Raw genomic sequence first — 21165 nt, forward strand, 5'->3', positions numbered from 1 at the left:
CTTTCTTGGTCACACCCCCAAAAAATTCACTCAAGTTTGTGTAACCCTCTCACCTTAGGCTCGTAATGAGTTAGCTATTACTGCGAGTACAAGCTAACAGCAATTTAATTTAAAAAATGCATGGAAAGAACGATGAAAAGTTAATTTCCGTTGAAGGAACACATCTAGGGTAAATATGATACGGGTATACACAAACATAAAAGTTTAAATGTTCCTTCCAAGGAAAACAAAGGCAGTTACTGTACGAACACTGACACACTAATGCAAATGTACCATTTGCTGGGAAACAGTCATTTAACTCACACCAGTATAATCTTAAATTGAAATTGTATTGACAAAATATTTAAAACTATAATATATACACTAATATATATATAGTGGCGGCTCGCCCACGCGGCAAGCGAACCGGCACGAGTCCGCAGCCAGCGGCAACCGAGAGGGCTCTGAGTGCAGGGCAGACCTCGGCCCGGCAGCCGACGTCACTTCCACCCCGCAAAGAGCGGAGGATGCTGGGAGCAGGCACCTTAGCGTGCGCAGATTGAAACAGTAAAGAGTTCGACCAGACCCTGCTCGAATCAGTGTGTTGCTTTCACTCGTTGCGTATCAGCGCAACTACAATATACACATGCATACACATACACACACACACATATACAGTATATATATTCGTCTCTATGGTGCAGGTAATTGTTGGAGCTCATTGTTGCGTAAACGATCCAGTTTGCTTCACTTCGTTTACTCGTGATACTGAAACAATTTTGCACTGAAGAACCCGTTCCAGGAAACAAATATTCACACAACGTCCAAGGAAAGGGCTTTCTCCAAGGTCATGTGGTAACTAACTAACTAGTACATTTTCCATGGGACCACTGTTTGCGTGAGGATTTTCTGACATCAATATCTATCCTTCCAAGTGGGTCCTGTGAGTGTATCAGCATGTTTTTCTATCACGTTTGTCATCCATTTCCATGTACTTTCTCTCCTCTCCCTCAATCCCGTGCCCCCCAGAGAAAAAAAATGGCTCCCCTGTCCTTTCTCCTGCACTTCCTCCAAATAAATGTTAACAAGACAAATCCTATTGGCTAATTCAACAAGCCAAACTTAATCAACTGAATTTTTATTTTAAACAGCAACAATGAAATTGCATAATGTAATTAAAGGAAAACTTATTGCATTTTGAGAAAACCTGCAAAAACAAAATACCCACCAGCGTAACTGTATTAATAAAATAAAGCATGGTCTTAAACCAGGGTATCACATTATCTTCCACCCACAAAGCAGTGCTGACTATCTCCCTAATTGACCCATCTTTCCAGATGTACACTCTGTGTACTCTATCCCCCAGATTCACCTCCAGTAATTACCTACAGCAGGTATTAGACTTCATGACCTGTAATGCCCAGGTTTTTCTTTGCCACCCTTCTAAGTAAAGGCATAACTTTCACCACCCTCCGGTCCACTGACACCTCACCCATTGCTAACAACAATGGCAATATCTCAGCCGGGACTCTCACAGTTTGTGGTTTGGCCTCCCAAAGTGTTCGTGGATATAACTGTTCTGCACCGCTTTATGTTCCAAGTTGTTGTATGTACTCTTTCTCAATGTTCTGACCCTCATTGTTTCAAGTAGTCCCTGTCCTTGTTATCTGCAAGGGAAAGGAGTGCAGACTTCTCACAAACAAGAGAGTATCTGCAGGTGCTGGAAACCCAAAGCCACACTCACACAAAGTGCTGGAGGATCTCAGCAGGCCAAGCAGCATCTATGGAACAGATTAAACGGTTGACATTTGGGCTGAGGAAGGGTCTCAGCCTGAAATGTCAACAAACTTCTCACAGGACATCCATTAGTTCCTTCTCTTTTGTAAAGGTACTGAAGTGATTGTTCCTTAGCTCATTTCTGCAAGCTTTAAACGTACAAGAAGGTTATCCGTAAGATTGAAAGACAATGGAGAAAACTCACAAAGATGTTGCCAGGTCTTGAGGACCTGAGTTATAGGGATAGGTTGAACAGGTTAGGATTTTACTCCCGGAAGCGTAGGACAATGAGGGGAGATTTGATAAAGTATACAGCATCATGAAGGGTATAGATCGGGAGATTGGGCGTGGTGGCGATTACCACTGGGTCAGTAATCCAGAGACCCAGTTATACACTGACGACGTGAGTTTGAATCCCACCATGGTGACATTGAATTCATTAAAAATATCTGATAACCATGAAACCCTGCCGATTGTCGTAAAAAGCCATCTGGTTCACTAATGTCCTTTAGGGGAGGAATCCTGCCATCTATGTGTGAGTCCAGACCTACAGCAATGTGGTTGACTCTTAAGTGCCCTCTGAAATGGCCTAGCAGCTAACTGCTAAAAAGAAAATAATAAGGACGGACAACCTAGGCACTGGAAACAACAACAGCAAAACCAGCCTTGTCGACGTTGCAAAGTCCTCCCTACTAACATCTGGGGACTTGTGTTGAAGCTGGGAGAGCTGTCTCACAGACTGACAGAATCAAACCTTACAGTTAACATTCCAGACTCCACCATCACCATTCCCGGGTATGTACTGTCTCACCGGCAGGACAGGCCTGGCAGAGGTGGTGGCACACTGGTATACAGTGGAGAGGGAGTTGCCCTGGCAACTCTCAACATCGACTCTGGACCCCATGAAGCCTCACGGCACCAGGTTAAACACAGGCAAGGAAACCTCCTGCTGATCGCCACGTACCGTCCACTCTCAGCTGATCAATCAGCACTTCTCCATGTTTGGAGGAGGCGTTGACGGTGACAGGGGCACAGAATGTAGTCTGTGTCCAATGTCCATCACCAGGAGCGGCTCGGTATTACCACCACAGACCGAGCTGGTCGGGTCCTAGTGGACATAGCTACTAGACCGGGACTACAGCAGATGCTGAGGGAACCAACAAGAGGGAAAAACACCCTTGACCTCATTCTCTCCAACATGCCTGCCGTGGAAGCATCTGTCCATGACAGCATTGGTAGAAGTGACCACCGCGCAGTATTTGTGGAGACTAAGTCCCGTCTCCACATTGAAGAAATCCTGCTCCACGTTGTGGGCACTACCATGGGACAGACTTCGAACAGATCTAGCACCCAAGACTGGGCATCTATGAGGCCCTGTGGGCCATCAGCAGCAGCAGAATTGTACTCAACTACAACCTGTAACCTCATGGCCCTGCATATCCCCCACTCCAACATTACCAGCAGGCAAGGGGATCAACCCTGGTTTGATGAAGAGTGCAGGAGGACATGTCGAGAACAATACCCGGCATACGTCAATATGAGGCGTCACCCTGGTGAAGCCACAATACAGAACTACTTGCATGCCAAACACCATAAGCTGCCAGAATTAGACAGAGCCAAGTGGTTCCACAACCAAAGGATCAGATCTAAGCCATCTAACCCTTCCCCCTTACACATGCACCGAGATCCTCAGGCCCACGGCTATTTCATCAATTCATAGAATCATACAGTGGGTCCCTTCAGCCCATCTTGTCCCTGCTAACTTTGATGTCTGTCTACACTGATCTCATCTGCCTTCATCAGGCAACTTTGTGAAAGCTTCTTACCTGGATTTAATGCAGTCGTTCACCTCTCCTGTCAGCCACAGATGAATCAACTTTCCTCTTGTGTTTTTGTACCTTAAAGTAATATAGGTGAAGCAAATGAAATTATGAGGGTTATAGATGGGCTAAAAGTAAGCAGGCTTTTTCCACTGAGCTTGGGTGGGACTACAACTACAGGTCATGGGCTAAGGGTGAAAGGTGAAAAATTTAAAGGGAACTTGAGAGGAAACTCTTCACTCAGCAGTTGTGAGAGCGTGGAACGAGCTGCTAGCACAAGTGGTGTATGTAAGCTCAATTTCAACATTTAAGAGAAGTTTGGATAGGTACATGGATGGTAAAGGTATGGAGGGCCATGGGAGTGGGCAATTTAAATAGTTTCAGCATAGACTAGATGGGCTGAAGGGCCCAATTTAGAAACAAAGAACATAGAAACATAGAAAACCTACAGCACAATACAGGCCCTTCGGCCCACAAAGCTGTGCCGAACATGTCCTTACCTTAGAAATACCTAGGGTTACCCATAGCCCTCTATTTTCCTAAGCTCCATGTAGCCATCCAGGAGTCTCTTAAAAGACCTTATTGTTTCAGTCTCCACCACCATCGTTGACAGCCCATTCCAGGCACTCACCACTCTCTGCGTAAAAAACTTACTCCTGACATCTCCTCTGTACCTACTCCCCAGCACCTTAAATCTGTCTTCTTGTGGCAACCATTTCAGCCCTGGGAAAAAGCCTCTGACTATCCACACGATCAATGCCTCTCATCATCTTATACACCTCCATCAGGTCACCTCTCATCCTCTGTCGCTCCAAGGAATCAGCCATCTCCTTGTCCCCCATTATTATTTCTTCAACCTCATTTTCTAGCGGTCCTACATCCACTCTTACCTTACTTTTATTTTTTTACATACTTAAAAAAGCTTTTGTATTGTTTGCTACACACATCAAAGTTGCTGGTGAACGCAGCAGGCCAGGCAGCATCTCTAGGAAGAGGTACAGTCGACGTTTCAGGCCGAGACCCTTCGTTAGTCCCTGACGAAGAGTCTCGGCCCGAAACGTCGACTGCACCTCTTCCTAGAGATGCTGCCTGGCCTGCTGCGTTCACCAGCAACTTTGATGTGTGTTGCTTGAATTTCCAGCACCTGCAGAATTCCTCGTGCTTACATATGTTGTTTGCTAGCTTGTTTTCATATTTCATCTTTTCCCTCCAAATGATTCTTTTGGTTGCTCTCTGTAGGGTTTTAAAAGCTTCCCAATCTCCTCTATCTTCCCACTAATTTTTGCTTTGTTGTATGCCCTTTCTCTTGCTTTTAATTAGCTTTGACTTCCCTTGTCAGCCGCGGTTCTACTATTTTGCCATTTGGGTATTTCTTTGTTTTTGGAATACATCTATCTTCACCTTCCTCAGAGCCATCACTGCTCTGCTGTCACCTTTGCCAGCAGCTCCTTCCAATTTACTTCGCCCAACTTCTCTCTCATACCACTGTAATTTCCTTTACTCCACTGAAATACTGCTACGTCAGACTTTGCTTTCTCCCTGTCAGATTTCAAGTTGAACTCACTCATATTGTGATCATTGCCTCCTAAGGGTCTTTTACCTTAAGCTCCCGAATCACCACTGGTTCATTACATAACCCTGCCGAAGGGTTTCGGCCCGAAACGTCGACTATACGTTTTTTCCATAGGTGTTGCCTGGCCTGCTGATCTCCTCCAGCATTTTGTGGATGTGCGATTCATGATCTGCTGTTAGGAAATGAAACAAGGCAGGTGACAGGAGTTGTGCTGCTCTGGTCTGTGGGTTGAGATTCTAAATTGGAGAAAGGCAGATTTTGATAGTATCAGAAAGGATCGGGCAAGTGTGGATTGGAGCAGGCTGTTTTCTGGTCAAAGTGTACTTGTTAAGTGGAAGGCCTTGTAAAATGAAACTCTGAGAGTACAAAGCTTGTTTGTGTCTGTCCGAATAAAAGGCAAAGATAACAGGTTTAGGGAAGCATGGATTTCAAGAGACACTGAGATCCTGGTTAAGGAAAAAAAAAAGGTGTAGAGCAGGTAAAGGCAGGAGGGAACAAATGAGGTATTTATGGAGTAAGAGAATTGCAAGAGAACACTTAAGAAAGAAATTAGAAGGGCTAAAAAGAAGGCATGAGGTTGCCCTAGCAGACAAGGTAAAGGCAACTCCTAACCGAGTCTACAGATATGTTAAAGAGAAAAAGGATTGCAAGGGACAAGATTGATCTTCTGGAAGATCAGAATGGTAATCCATGTGAGGAGTCAAAAGAGGTGGGGGAAGACCGTAAATGCATTTTTTGCATTTGGTTTTACTCGGGAGTCTATGGAAGTAAGGCAAAATGGCATCAACTTCATGGACTCTATAATGATTACCGAGGAGGAGGTGTTTGCTGTCTTGAGGCAAATCAGGGTTGAAAAAATCCCCAGGGCCTGACAAGTGATCACAATGCCATTAGTTTCAAAATAAACACGGAAAAAGGTAGGTCCATTCCGCAGAGAAAGGCAACCCTGGGTGAGGCAAATACAGAAATTGCAGGGGCCCTAAAAGAGATATTTAAATTATCCTTAATGATATTGATAATATAATGAAATTGTAAAAAAAAGTTGAAATTGTATAAGGCATTGGTAAGGCCAAATTTGGAGTATTGTGTATAGTTCTGGTCACCGAATTATAGGAAAGATGTCAATAAAATTGAGAGAGTACAGAGGAGGTTTACTAAAATGTTACCTGGGTTTCATCTCCAAGGTTACAGAGAAAGGTTGAACAAGTTAGTTCTTTATTCTTTGGAGCGTAGAAAGTTGAGGGGAGACTTGATAGAGGTGTTTAAAATTATGAGGGGGATAGATAGAGTTGACGTGGATAGGCTTTTTCCATTGAGTATGGGGGAGATTCAAACAAGAGGACATGAGTTGAGAGTTAAAGGGCAAAAGTTTAGGGGTAACATGAGGGGGAACTTCTTTACTCAGAGAGTGGTAGCTGTGTGGAATGAGCTTCCAGCAGAAGTAGTTGAGACAGGTTCGATGTTGTCATTTAAAGTTAAATTGGTTAGCTACATGGATGGGAAAGGAATGGAGGGTTATGTGCTGAGTGCAGGTCGGTGGGACTAGCTGAGAGTAAGACTTCGGCACAGACTAGAAGGGCCAAGATGGCCTGTTTCCGTGCTGTAATTGTTATATGATATGTGAGGTACCGGAGGATTGGAGGATAGATAATATTGTTCTGCTGTTTAAGATAGGCTCTAAAAATAAACCAGGAAATTATAGGGCAGTAAGCCTAAGATCAGAAAAGGGGAAGTTTTTGGAAGGTACTCTAAGGAACTGGATATACTGTATGTATAAGATAGTCATGGACTGATTAAGGATAGTCAGAATGGCTTCGTGCGTGGTATGTCATGTCTAACCAACCTTAAAGAGTACTTTTGAGGAAGTTACCAGGAAAGTTGATGAAAGCAAGACAGTGGATGTTGTCTACATGGAGGCATTTGACAAAATCCCGCATGAGATGTTGGTCAAGAAGGTTCAGTCGCTCAGCATTCAAGATGAGGCAGTAAATTGGGTTGGACATTGGCTTTGTGGGAGAAACCAGAGAGTGGGAGTAGATGTTTGCCTCTCTGACTGGAGGCCTGTGACTAGTGGAGTGTTACAGGGATCAGTGCTGGGTTGGTTATTGTTTGTCATCTATAACAATGATCTGTATGATAATGTGGTTAACTGGATCAGCAGGATTGGGCTGTAGCTGACAGTGAGGAAGATTATTAAATTTTACAGTGGAATCTGGACCAGCTGGAAAAATGGCAGATGGAATTTAATGCAGACAAATGTGAGGCGTTGCATTTCTGTAGAACCATCCAGGGCAGATCTTACACTGTGAACGGTAGGGCACTGAGGAGTGCTGTAGAACAAAGGGCACATAATTCATTGAAAGTGGGGTCACAGGTAGATAGGGTCATAAATATTTATGGTTCTATTACTATTTATTATTTATGGTACAACTGTAATGAAAACCAATTTCCCCCAAGATCAATAAAGTATGACTATGACTATGACTATAAAAAAGACTTTTGGCACATTGGCCTTCATAAATTAATGTATTGAGTACAGAAGATGGGATGTTATGTTGAAGTCGTATGAGACATTGGTGAGGTCTAATTTGGAGTACTGTGTGCAGTTTGAGTCACCAACCTACAGGAAGGATGTAAGCAACACACATCAAAGTTGCTGGTGAGCACAGCAGGCCAGGCAGCATCTCTAGGAAGAGGTACAGTCGACGTTTCAGGCCGAGACCCTTCGTCAGGACTAACTGAAGGAAGAGCTAGTAAGGGATTTGAAAGTTGGAGGGGGAGGGGGGGATCCAAAATGATAGGAGAAGACAGGAGGGGGAGGGATGGAGCCAAGAGCTGGACAGGTGATTGGCAAAAGGGATATGAGAGGATCATGGGACAGGAGGCCCAGGGAGAAAGAGAAGGGGGGGGAACCAGAGGATGGGCAAGGGGTATATTCAGAGGGACAGAGGGAGAAAAAGGAGAGTGAGAGAAAGAATGTGTGTATAAAAATAAATAACAGATGGGGTACGAGGGGGAGGTGGGGCATTAGCGGAAGTTAGAGAAGTCGATGTTCATGCCATCAGGTTGGAGGCTACCCAGACGGAATATAAGGTGTTGTTCCTCCAACCTGAGTGTGGCTTCATCTTTACAGTAGAGGAGGCCATGGATAGACATGTCAGAATGGGAATGGGGCGTGGAATTAAAATGTGGCCACTGGGAGTTCCTGCTTTCTCCGGCGGACAGAGCGTAGGTGTTCAGCGAAACGGTCTCCCAGTCTGCGTTGGGTCTTGCCAATATATAGAAGGCCACATCGGGAGCACCGGATGCAGTATGTCACCCCAGCCGACCCACAGGTGAAGTGTCGCCTCACCTGAAAGGACTGTCTGGGACCCTGAAATAGGATTGTAAGAGGTCAGAGCAATTTTACAAGGATGTTGCTGGAACTGAAGTACCTGAGTTATCAGGAAAGATTGAATAGATTTATTCCTTGTAACATAGAAGATTCAGAGGAGACTTGATAGAGGCATACAAAATTATGAGGGGTATAGATGGGGTAAATGCAAGCAGGGTTTTTCCACTCAGGTTGGGTGGGACTACAACTCGAAATCATAGGTTAAGGGTGAAAGGTGAAAAGTTTAAGGGAAACATGAGGGGAAACTTCTTCACTCAGACGGTCGTGAGAGTGTAGAATGATCTGCCAGCACAAGTGGTGCAAGCAAGATTGATTTCAACACTTAAGCAAAGTTTGGATAGGTACATGGATGTTAGGGATATGGAGGGCTATGGTCCTATGGTGCATGTCGAATGAGTAGGCAGTTTAAATGTTTCAGCAGGGACTAGATGGGCCGAAGGTCCTGTTTCTGTTCTGTACTTTTCTATGACTGTGTTACTTTAAGTTGTCCTGTGACTAGGCTTTGGTTAAACAAATGTGTTGCTGGGTGGCAGGGCTAGCTGGGCCAGAAAGGCCTGTTCTGAACGGAATCGACATAAATAAGCAAATGCAATTCTAAATGAAGTCAGATTTTACATGAGTGTTAGCACTGAGGTCACCGTTTCACCACTTGCACTGCACAGAACGTCAATGATGTGAACTCTGTGATGTTTTCTTCCTCAAAGGCCTTCAGCTTTCCCTTTGTATTTTAAGCAGCGGATCAATTACGCGTGGAGCGGCTTTTCGAGGAGCTGACGGATTACAGATTCGTATTCCCGTATGTTCTGTCCGGGAAGAGGAAGCGGAGTTTGGCAGCCTCAGTCCAGGTAATTCATTGCTGGGGTTCCACAGTTGGACGGTGTGATCTCAGGCTGGGCACTGCTCAGACCATAACATATAGGAAGAGAATTAGGCCACTTGGCCTATCGAGTCTGATCCTTCATTCCATCACGGATGATTATCCCTCTTGACCCCATTCTCCTGCCTTAAATACAGAAACATAGAAAACCTACAGCACAATACAGGCCCTTCGGCCCACAAAGCTGTACTGAACACGTCCTTACCTTAGAACTATCTCAGCTTTCCCATAGCCCTCTATTTTTCGAAGCTCCATGTACCTGTCCAGGAGTCTCTTAAAAGACCCTATCGTATCCACCTCCACCACTGCCGCCGGCAGCCCATTCCAGGCACTCACTACTCTCTGCGTAAAAAACTTACCCCTGACATCTCCTCTGTACCTACTTCTAAGCACCTTAAAACTACGCCCTCTCGTGCTAGCTATTCCAGCCCTGGAAAAAAAAGCCTCTGACTATCCACACGATCAATGCCTCTCATTATCTTGTACACCCCTATAAGGTCACCTCTCTTCCTCCATCACTCCAAGGAAAAAAGGCCGAGTTCACTCAACCTATTCTCATAAGGCATGCTCCCCAATCCAGGCAATATCCTTGTAAATCTCCTCTGCACCCTTTCTATGGTTTCCACATCCTTCCTGTAGTGAGGTGACCAGAACTGAGCACAGTACTCCAAGTGGGGTCTGACCAGGGTCCTGTATAGCTGCAACATTACCTCTCAGCTCCTAAACTCAGTACTATGATTGATGAAGGCTAATACTCCGTAAGCCTTCTTAACCACAGACTCAACCTACTCCCCATAACCTTTCATGTCCTGACTAATCAAGAACCTATCAACCTCCACTTTAAGTATATCCATTGACTTGGCCTTTACACCCATCTGATGCAGTGAATTCCACAAATCCACTACCCTCTTGCTAAAGAAATTCCTCCTCACCTCCATTCTAAATTTACATCCGTCCATTCTGAGGCTGTGCCCTCCGGACTCTCTCACCACAGGAAACATCCTCTCCACATTCACTCTGTCTAGGCCTTTCAATATTCAGTAAGTTTCAATGAGATCCCCCTCATTCCTCTCAACTCCCATGAGTACAGCCACAGAACTGTCAAGTGCTCCTAATACATTAACCCTTTCATTCCCGGAATCATTCCCGCAAACCTCCTCTTGACCCTCTCCAATGTCAGCAGATCTGTTCTTCGATAAGGAACCCAAAATTTCTCACCATGCTTCAAGTGCGGTCTGACTAATGCCTCAGAAAGCTTCAGCTGTACTAACTCAGCCATGGAGCCCAAGCAGCAGTAGTCATACAGCAGACTAACAGGCCCTTCGGCCCATCATGTGTATGCTGGCTGACAAGTTCCCATCCACACTAATTGGATTTAAGCTCACCCTCAAAGTTGAGTTCAGGTATGCACAAGTTACTTTCAGCAGCATTAAAGGCACATACCATCAGAATCAGATTTAATACCACCGGCTGAGAGATATTTAGAGAAGGTGACATCGAGGAACTGAAACTGCTGGCCCTTTCCATTACTGATCCCTCGATGAGGACTGGTGTTTGTTCCCTCAACTTCCCCTTCCGAAAGTCCACAATCAATTGCTTACTTTACCAGCACCGGGCCTGTAGCCTTCAGTGTCCTTGTCAATCAAGTGCTCAGCCAGATGTTTCCCCATGTTGTGAGGCTCTCTCTGCCTCCTCCACCCCCTCAAGCAGCGAGTTCCGGGTTCCAGCCACACCTTGGGGAAACATTTCTTTTCCAGATGCCCTGTAAAGTCAGAATCAGGTTTATTATCACTAACAGTATGGTGTAAAGACATAAAAATCTACCAATACATAGAGCATAAAGAAAGGAACAGTGAGGTAGTGTACATGGGTTCATGGACCGTTCAGAAACCTGGTGGCGGAGAGGAAGCTAAAAGCTTCAATGTGTGTCTTCAGGCTCCTGTACCTCCAGTAATGAGAAGAGTGTCTGCTGGGTCTTCAGTGATGGATGTTGCCTTCTGGGGGCATGGCCTTTTGAAGATGTTCTTGATGCTGAGTACACTTGATGGAGCAAGCCAAGTCTGCAACCCTCTGATGCTGTCCGTTGGCCCCTCCACACCAGACGGTGTTGGAACCAGTCAGAATGCTCTCCGCAGTACATCCTGTAGAGATTTGTTGGAGTCTTTCGGAACATAGCAAATCTTCTCAAACTCCAAATGAAATGTAGCCTCTGTCTTTATGATTGCATCAGTGTGTTGGGTCTTGGTCTTGCTGACACTGAGTGTGAGGGTTGTTGTTGCGACACCACTCAACACACCATCTATCTCGTTTCTATATGCCTTCTCGTCACCATCTGATATTCTGCCAAAAAAAGAAGTGGTTTCATTGGTAAATGAAAAGACAGTGTTTGAGCTGTGTCTGGCACAGTCACGAGGGCAGAGGGAACAGAGCAGTGGGCTAAACATGCATCCCGAAACTGCACCGGTGTTGATTGTGAGTGAGAACGATGACAACAGAAATTACAGCATATTGAAGCACTTGTGGAAACCAGAGACAAGAAAAGTTTCACTCACAACACGCTGGAGGAACTCAGCAGGTCGGGCAGCATCCATGGAAATGATCAGTCAGTGTTTCGGGCTGGGACCCTTCGTCTGCCCCTTCCCTCTTCAGTCCTGATGAAGGGTTCCAGCCCAAAACGTTGACTGATCGTTTCCTAGAACATAGAATAGTACAGCACAGTACAGGCCCTTCGGCCCACAATGTTGTGCCGACCCTCAAACCCTGCATCCCATATAACCCCCCCCACACCTTAAATTCCTCCATATACCTGTCTAGTAGTCTCTTAAATTTCACTAGTGTATCTTCCTCCACCACTGACTCAGGTAGTGCATTCCATGCACCAACCACTCTGAGTGAAAAACCTTCCTCTAATATCCCCCTTGAACCTCCCACCCCTTACCTTAAAGCCAAGTCCCTTGTATTGAGCAGTGGTGCCCTGGGGAAGAGGCGCTAGCTATCCACTCTATCTATTCCTCTTATTATCTTGTACACCTCTATCATGTCTCCTCTCATCCTCCTTCTCTCCAAAGAGTAAAGCCCTAGCTCCCTTAATCTCTGATCATAATGACTTGACTTGACTTGATACTCGCGAAACCAGGCAGCATCCTGATAAATCTCCTCGGTACCCTTTCCAATGCTTCCACATCCTTCCTATAGTGAGGCGACCAGAACTGGACACAGTACTCCAAGTGTGGCCTAACCAGAGTTTTATAGAGCTGCACAGTTACCTCGCGACTCTTAAACTCTATCCCTCAACTTATGAAAGCTAACACAACATAAGCTTACTTAACTACCCTATCTACCTGTGAGACAACTTTCAGGGATCTGTGGACATGTACCCCCAGGTCCCTCTGCTCCTCCAGACTACCAAGTATCCTGCCATTTACTTTGTACTCTGCCTTGGAGTTTGTCCTTCCAAAGTGTACCACCTCACACTTCTCCAGGTTGAACTCCATCTGTCACTTCTCAGCCCACTTCTGCATCCTATCAATATCTCTCTGCAATCCTCGACAATCCTCTACACTATCTACAACACCACCAACCTTTGTGTCGTCTGCAAACTTGCCAACCCACCCTTCTACCCCGACATTCAGGTCGTTAATAAAAATCACGAAAAGTAGAGGTCCCAGAACAGATCCTTGTGGGACACCAGTAGTTACAATCTCCAATCTGAATGTACTCCCTCCACCACCACCCTCTGCCTTCTTCAGGCAAGCCAATTCTGAATCCACCTGGCCAAACTTCCCTGGATCCCATGCCTTCTGACTTTCTGAATAAGCCTATCGTGCGGAACCTTGTCAAATGCCTTACTAAAATGCATATTAATCACATCCACTGCACTACCCTCATCTATATGCCTGGTCACCTCCTCAAAGAACTCTGTCAAGCTTGTTAGACACGAGCTGCCCTTCACAAAGCCATGCTGACTGTCCCTGATCGGACCATGATTCTCTAAATGCCCATAGATCCTATCTCTAAGAATCTTTTCCAACAGCTTTCCCACCACAGACGTAAGGCTCACTGGGCTATAATTACCCGGACTATCCCTACTACCTTTTTTGAACAAGGGGACAACATTCGCCTCCCTCCAATCCTCCGATACCATTCCTGTGCACAACGAGGACATAAAGATCCTAGCCAGAGGCTCAGCAGTCTCTTCCCTCGCCTCGTGGAGCAGCCTGGGGAATATTCCGTCAGGCCCCGGGGACTTATCCGTCCTAATGTATTTTAACAACTCCAACACCTCCTCTCCCTTAATATCAACATGCTCCAGAACATCAACCTCACTCATATTGTCCTCACCGTCATCGAGTTCCCTCTCATTGGTGAATACCGAAGAGAAGTATTCATTGAGGACCTCGCTCACTTCCACAGTCTCCAGGCACATCTTCCCACCTTTATCTCTAATCGGTCCTACCTTCACTCCTGTCATCCTTTTTTTCTTCACATAATTGAAGAATGCCTTGGGGTTTTCCTTTACCCTACTCGCCAAGGCCTTCTCATGCCCCCTTCTTGCTTTTCTCAGCCCCTTCTTAAGCTCCTTTCTTGCTTCCCTATATTCCTCAATAGACCCATCTGATCCTTGCTTCCTAGACCTCATGTATGCTGCCTTCTTCCTCCTGACTAGATTTTCCACCTCACTTGTCACCCATGGTTGCTTCACCCTACCATTCTTTATCTTCCTCACCGGGACAAATTTATCCCGAACATCCTGCAAGAGATCTCTAACCATCGACCACATGTCCATAGTACATTTCCCTGCAAAAACATCATCCCAATTCACACCCGCAAGTTCTAGCCTTATAGCCTCATAATTTGCCCTTCCCCAATTAAAAATTTTCCTGTCCTCTCTGATTCTATCCTTTTCCATGATAATGCTAAAGGCCAGGGAGCGGTGGTCACTGTTTCCCAGATGCTCACCCACTGAGAGATCTGTGACCTGATCCGGTTCATTACCTAGTACTAGATCTAGTATGGCATTCCCCCTGGTCGGCCTGTCCACATACTGTGACAGGAACCCATCCTGGACACACTTAACAAATTCTGCCCCATCTAAACCCTTGGAACTAATCAGGTGACAATCAATATTAGGGAAGTTAAAGTCACCCTTGATAACAACCCTGTTATTTTTGCACCTTTCCAAAATCTGCCTCCCAATCTGCACCTCTGTATCTCTGCTGCTACCAGGGGGCCTATAAAATACCCCCAGTAGAGTAACTGCTCCCTTCCAGTTCCTGACTTCCACCCATATTGACTCAAAAGAGGATCCTGCTACATTACCCACCCTTTCTGTAGCTGTAATAGTATCCCTGACCAGTAATGCCACCCCTCCTCCCCTTTTTCCGCCCTCTCTATCCCTTTTAAAGCACTGAAATCCAGGAATATTGAGAATCCATTCCTGCCCTGGTGCCAGCCAAGTCTCTGTAATGGCCACTACATCATAATTCCATGTATGTATCCAAGCTCTCAGTTCATCACCTTTGTTCCTGATGCTTCTTGCATTGAGGTACACACATTTCAGCCCTTCTACCTTACTGTCTTTACACCGTTTATTCTGCTTCTCTTTCCTCAAAGCCTCTCTATATGTTAGATCTGGCTTTACTCCATGCACTTCTTTCACTGCTCTATCACTCCGGGTCCCATCCCCCTTGCAAATTAGTTTAAACCCTCCTGAACCATGCTGGCAAACCTACCTGCAAGGATATTGCTCCCCCTCGAGTTCAGGTGCAACCCTTCCAATCTGTACAGGTCCCACCTTCCCCAGAAGAGATCCCAAACATCTAAAACCCTGCTCCCTGCACCAACTCCTCAGCCATGCATTCAACTGCCATCTTCTCCAATTCTTACCATCACTGTCACATAGCACTGGCAGCAATCCTGAGAACGCCACCCTTGAGGTCCTGTTCTTCAGCCTTCTGCCTAATTCCCGAAACTCACACTTCAGGCCTCATCCCTCTTCCTGCCTATGTTGTTGGTCCCTGCATGTATCATGACTTCTGGTTGCTTTCCCTCTTGTACCAGGATGTCATGCACCCGGTCAGAGACATCCCGGACCCTGGCACCCGGGAGGCAACAAACCATGCGGGTGTCCTTCTCACGTCCACAAAATCTCCTGTCTGCTCCCCTGACAATAGAGCCTCCAATGATGACAGCTCTCCTCTTCTCCGTCCCACCCTTCTGCACCACAGGGTCAGACTCAGTGCCGGAGGCCCTGCCACCGTGGCTCACATCTGGTCAGTCGTCCCCGCCAACAGTATCCAGGATGGTAAACTTATCATTCAGGGGAATGGCTACAGGGGTGCTCTGCACTACCTGTCTGCTCACCTTCGCTTCCCCCCTCTGACTGTCACCCAACGACCTGCTTCCGACAGCCTAGGTGTGACTACCTCCCTGTAGCTCTCATCTATGACTGCCTCATTCTCCCTTATGAGTAGACGGTCATCCAGCTGCTGCTCCAGATTCCTCACACGGTCTTCCAGATTGCCCAGCCGTATGCACTTCTAGCAGATGTGACTCTGCGGGAGAGGGGCGTTCCCCCAAGACTGCCACATCTCACATGAGAGGCACATCACCGTCCCAGGAGGCATTGTGAAGACTAACTGCGAGCTAGCTTGTCCTCCGCCTCTTTTCGTTGAAGCCTCTCGAGTCAAAGCCTCAAAGCTCCACTCCTTCACTGGCCCACTCACGCTCTGGTCACTTTCCACAGATGCTGCCTGACCTGCTGAGTTCACAGCGTGTTGTGAGTGTTGCTTAGACCCCAGCATCTGCAGAGTATTTTGTGTTTAAAGAACCTAATTGCTTCACGAGCCTACATTCTAAGTGCAAATCCCAGAAATGGTTAAGCACCTGGGGGATAGTGAGAAGACAATGTGGAGTTCCTGAGATTCTTCCCAGCAGACGGGATTGAGTTACAGACTGCAGGAAAGGTGCTGACTCATGTGGTGCCCCCCCGCACGCCGCTGCTGGCCACGGCCCAGCATAGGCATTCCACTGTGTGACACAAAGCAATGTGCTCCAACCCCCTGCATACCACCACAACATAACCCCAGGCTGATGCAGGCTCCTGGAGTACTGATCAGAATCACTGCATTCACAATCAACAAACAAGGGTGGGGGAGGAAAAAAAGCCAGGAATGACACAGCAGACAGCAAATCCCTTAATACAGACACACTGTCACTATGGACTGAGAGAAATATTCCCATCACTCAGTGAGGATACCACACACGATACACCATCAGTAACACACTGTTACAAATGGGGATTACAAATTTCAGCAGGAGACAGAAAAGGCATGTCAGAAAGGCAATGTCATGATAATCATTAGGGATTTTAACATGAAAAACTAGGCTAGTACTGGACCTCAAGAGAGAGAATTTGTAGAATGTCTTTTGAAAGCAGTTTGTTGCTGAGCCCACTGTGCTGGATTGGGTGTTGTGCAATGATCCAGAAGCGATAAGAGAGTTTAAGGTTAAGGAACCCTGAGGGAACAGTGTTCACAATATGATCGAGTTCACATTGAAATTTGAGAGGGAAAAAATAAAATCCAATGTGTCAGTATTTCGGTGGAATAATGGAAATTAGAATGGCATGAGAGGGGAACTGGCCAAAGTTGACTGGAAAGGGACATTTGCAGGAAGGACAGCAGAGCAGCAATGGCTGGAGTTTCTGCGAAAAATGAGGGAAGAGCAAGACAGATATATTCCAAATAGGAAGAAATTTTCAAATGGAGGAAGGACACAACCGTGGCTGACAAATGAAATCAGAGCCAAAGTAAAAGCAAAAGAGAGGGCATTCAAGGAAGCCAAAGCTATTGGGAAGATAGAGGATTGGGAAGCTTTTAAAAACTTGCAGAAGGAAACTAAGAAGGTCATTCGGAAGGAAAAAATGAATTATCAGAGGAAGCTAGTGACTAATATCAAAGAAGATACTAAAAGAATTTTTAAGTATATAAGGGTAAAAGAGAGTCGAGGGTAGATATAGAACCAATACAAAATGACACTGAAGATATTGTAATGAGAAATGCAGAGATGGCTGAAGAACTGAATACGAATTTTGCATCAGTCTGCACAGTGGAAGATGTCTGCAGTATACCAGATAGTCAAGAGCATCAGGGAAGTGAAGTATGTGCAGTGAAAATTACGACTGAGAAGGTGCTCAGGAAGCTTAATGTTCTGAGGGTGGATAAATCTCCTGGACCTGATGGAATGCATCCTCGGGTTCTGAAGGAAGTAGCTGGAGAGATTGTGGAGGCATTAACGATGATCTTTCAAGAATTGAATGGAAAACCGCTATTTAAGAAGGGTGGGAGGTAGCAGAAAGGAAACTATAGACCTGTTAGCCTGACATCAGTGGTTGGGAGGTTGTTGGAATCTATTGTTAGGGATGAGATTGTGGAGTACCTGGAGGTACATGACAAGATAGACCAAAGCCAGCATGGTTTCCTGAAAGGAAAATCCTGCCTGACTAACCTACTGCAATTCTTTGAGGAAATTAAAAGCAGGGTAGACAAAGGAGATGCAGTAAACTTGGTGTACTTGGATTTTCAGAAGGCCTTTGACAAGGTGCCGGACATAAGGCTGTTTAGCAAGATAAGATCCCATGGAATTGCAGGGAAGTTACTAACATGGGTGGAGCATTGGCTGATCAGCAGAAAACAGAGAGTGGGAAGAAAGGGATCCTATTCTGGCTGGCTGCCGGTTACCAGTGGAGTTCCACAGGGGTCAATGTTGGGACCACTGCTTTTTACGATGTATGTCAATTTGGACTCTGCTATTAATGGATTTGTGGCTAAATTTGTTGATTATACAAAGATAGGTGGAGGAGCGGGTAGTGCTGAAACAGAGAGCCTGCAAAGAGACTTAGATAGTTTAGGTGAATGGGCAAAGAAGTGGCAAATGAAGTACAATGTTAGAAAGTGTATGATCATGCATTTTGGTGGAAGAAACAAACGGGTAGACTATTATTTAGGTGGGGAGAGAATTCAAAATGCAGAGATGCAAGGGGACTTGGGAGTCCTTGTGCAAGATACACTAAGCGTTAACCTCCAGGTTGAGTCAGTTGCGAAGAAGGCAAATGCAATGTTGGCATTCGCTTCTAGAGGCATGGAATATAAGAGCAGGAATGTGATGTTGAGGCTCTATAAGGCACTCGTGAGACCACACTTGGATAACTGTGTGTAGTTTTGGTCTCCTTATTTTAGAAAGGATAAACTGACATTGGAGGGTTCAGAGAAGATTCACGAGAATGATTCCAGGAATGAAAGGGTTACTGTATGTGGAACGTCTAGCAGCTCTTGGGCTGTATTCCCTGGAGTTCAGGAGAATGACGGGGGATCTCAGAGAAACATTCCAAATGTTAAAAGGCCTGGACAGATTAGATATGGCAAAGTTATTTCCCATGGTAGGGGATTCTAGGACAAGAGGGCACGACTTCAGGATTGAAGGACGTCCATTTAAAACTGACTGGCGGAGAAATTACTTTCGTCAGAAGGTGGTAAATCTGTGAAATTTGTTGCCATGAGCGGCTGTGGAGGCTAAGTCATTGGGTGTATTTAAGGCAGGTTAGATAGATAGGTTCCTGATTAGCCAGGGCATCAAAGGGTATGGGGTGAAAGCAGAGGAGTAGGGATGACTGGATGAAGTGGATCAGCCCATGATTGAATGGCGAAGCAAACTTGATGGGCCGAATGGCGTACTTCTGCTCCCATATCTTATGGTCTTATGGTCTATACTGTCAGCAGGGGTCCGATACACTGTCACGCAGTCAGTGAGGGTCTCACACTGTCAGTGAGATTCTGACACTGTCACACTGTCAGTGAGGGTCTCACACTGTCACACTGTCAGTGAGGGTCTCACACTCTCACACTGTCAGTGAGGGTCAGAGATACTGTTACACTGTCTACAGATCACACTGCAAAGACCCTCTCTATTGCCTATTTAGCCTCACCTCACAGCATGGTGAGACCTGGTGTTCTGTAGATCGGGGAACTGCTTTGTTGAGCACCTCTGCTCTATCGCAAACAATTTACCGGAGGCCAACCATGTTACGTCCTATCCCCATTCCCATTCTGACACGTTGGCCCATGGCCTTTTTTTTGCCACAATGTGGCCTCTCTCAGGGTGGAGGAGCAACACCTCATTTATGCCTTGGTAGCCTCCTCCCTGATGGGATGAATGTCAATTTCTCCCCCCTCCCCTTCCGTCTTCTTCAAATCCCACACTGGCCTCTTACCTCTTCTCCTCACTTGCCTATCATCTCCCTCCTGGTGTCCCTCCTCCTTCCCTTTCTTCCATGGTCCACTCTCCTCTCCTATCATATTCCTTCCTCTCCACATTTTCCACCTATCACCTCCCAGCTTCTCACCTCATCCCCCTTTTCCTATTCACCTGGCTCCACCTGTCACCTTTGAGCTTGTCCTCATCCCCTCCCCCGCCTCACCTTCTTCCTTCCTCTCCAGTCCTGATGAACGAACGGTGTCAGCCCGAAACATTGAGTGTTTATTCATTTCCATAAGTACTGCCAGGCCTGCTGAGTTAGACCATATGACCATTAGACATAGGAGTGGAATTAGGCCATTTGGCCCATCGAGTCTGATCAGCCCCAATCTCCTGCCTTCCCATGACCCTTCATTCCCTGACTAATCAGGAACCTATCAACCTCTGCGGACAATATACCCATTAACTTGGCTTCTACAGCCACCTGTGGCAAGGAATTCTACAGATTCATGTCTCCAGCTAATGAAATTCCTCCTCATCTCCATTCTCAATGAACGTCCCTGTGTTCTGAATCTGTGTCCTCTGGTCTTAGACTCTCCAACATTTGGAAACATCCTCTCCACATCCACTCTATTGAGGCCTTTCACCATCGGATAGATTTCAATGAAATCCCCCTCTTCTGAATTCCAGTGAGCAGAGTCCCAAGGACATCAAATGCTCCTTATATAAGACTTTCAATCCTAAAATCATTTTCATGAACCTCCTTTGAACCCTCTCCAATGTCAGCACATCTACGTTTCTATGTTTCTATCATTTTTTATGTAAGGGGCCCAAAACTGCTCGCAATATTCCAAGTGAGGCCTCACCATGCTTTATATAGCTTCCACATTACATTCTTCATTCTTGCTTTTATATTCTAGTCCTCTCAAAATGAATGCTAACATCACATTTGCATTCCTCATCACAGACTCGACCTGCAAATTAACCTTTAGGGAATCCTGCACAAGGACTCCTCGGTCCCTTTGCATCTCAGATATTTGAATTTTCTCTCCATTTAGAAAATAGTCTACGCTTTCATTTCTTCCGCCAAAGGGCATGGCCATACATTTCCCAACACTTTACTCTATCTGCCACTTCTTTGCCCATTCGAGTAACCTGTCTAAGTCCTTCTGTAGCCTCTCTGCTTCCTCAACACTACCTGTCCCTTCACCTATCTTCATATTGTCTGCAAGTATGGCCACAAAGCCATCGATTCCAGCATCCAAGTCATTGACATATAATGTATAAAGAATTGGTCCTCACACAGAGGCCTGTGGAACACCACTAGTCACCAGCAACCAGCCAGAAAAGGCTCCCTTTATTCCCACTCTTTGCCTCCTGACAATTAATCACTGCTCTATTTATGCTAGTATCTTTCCTGCAATAGCATGGGCTCTTAACTTGTTAAGCAGCTTCATATGTGGCACCTTGTCAACACCTGAAAAAAAACAGG

General features: G+C 45.8%; 1 protein-coding gene across 5 annotated transcripts in view; it reads left to right on the forward strand.

Moving 5' to 3' along the window:
• Nucleotides 1-21165, forward strand: part of LOC140196911 (disintegrin and metalloproteinase domain-containing protein 12-like) — a 212993-nt gene that overhangs the window by 34685 nt on the left and 157143 nt on the right. For 4 of the 5 annotated variants that reach the window (XM_072256841.1, XM_072256844.1, XM_072256843.1 and 1 more), the window contains exon 2: nucleotides 9275-9387. In XM_072256841.1, coding sequence (XP_072112942.1) covers nucleotides 9275-9387 — 113 coding nt within the window. The remainder of the gene's footprint in view (nucleotides 1-9274; nucleotides 9388-21165) is intronic. The other variant, XM_072256842.1, reaches the window with a different exon arrangement.

This window comes from Mobula birostris, chromosome 4 (genome assembly GCF_030028105.1).
Source record: "Mobula birostris isolate sMobBir1 chromosome 4, sMobBir1.hap1, whole genome shotgun sequence".
In the NCBI taxonomy this organism is placed as follows: domain Eukaryota; kingdom Metazoa; phylum Chordata; class Chondrichthyes; order Myliobatiformes; family Myliobatidae; genus Mobula; species Mobula birostris.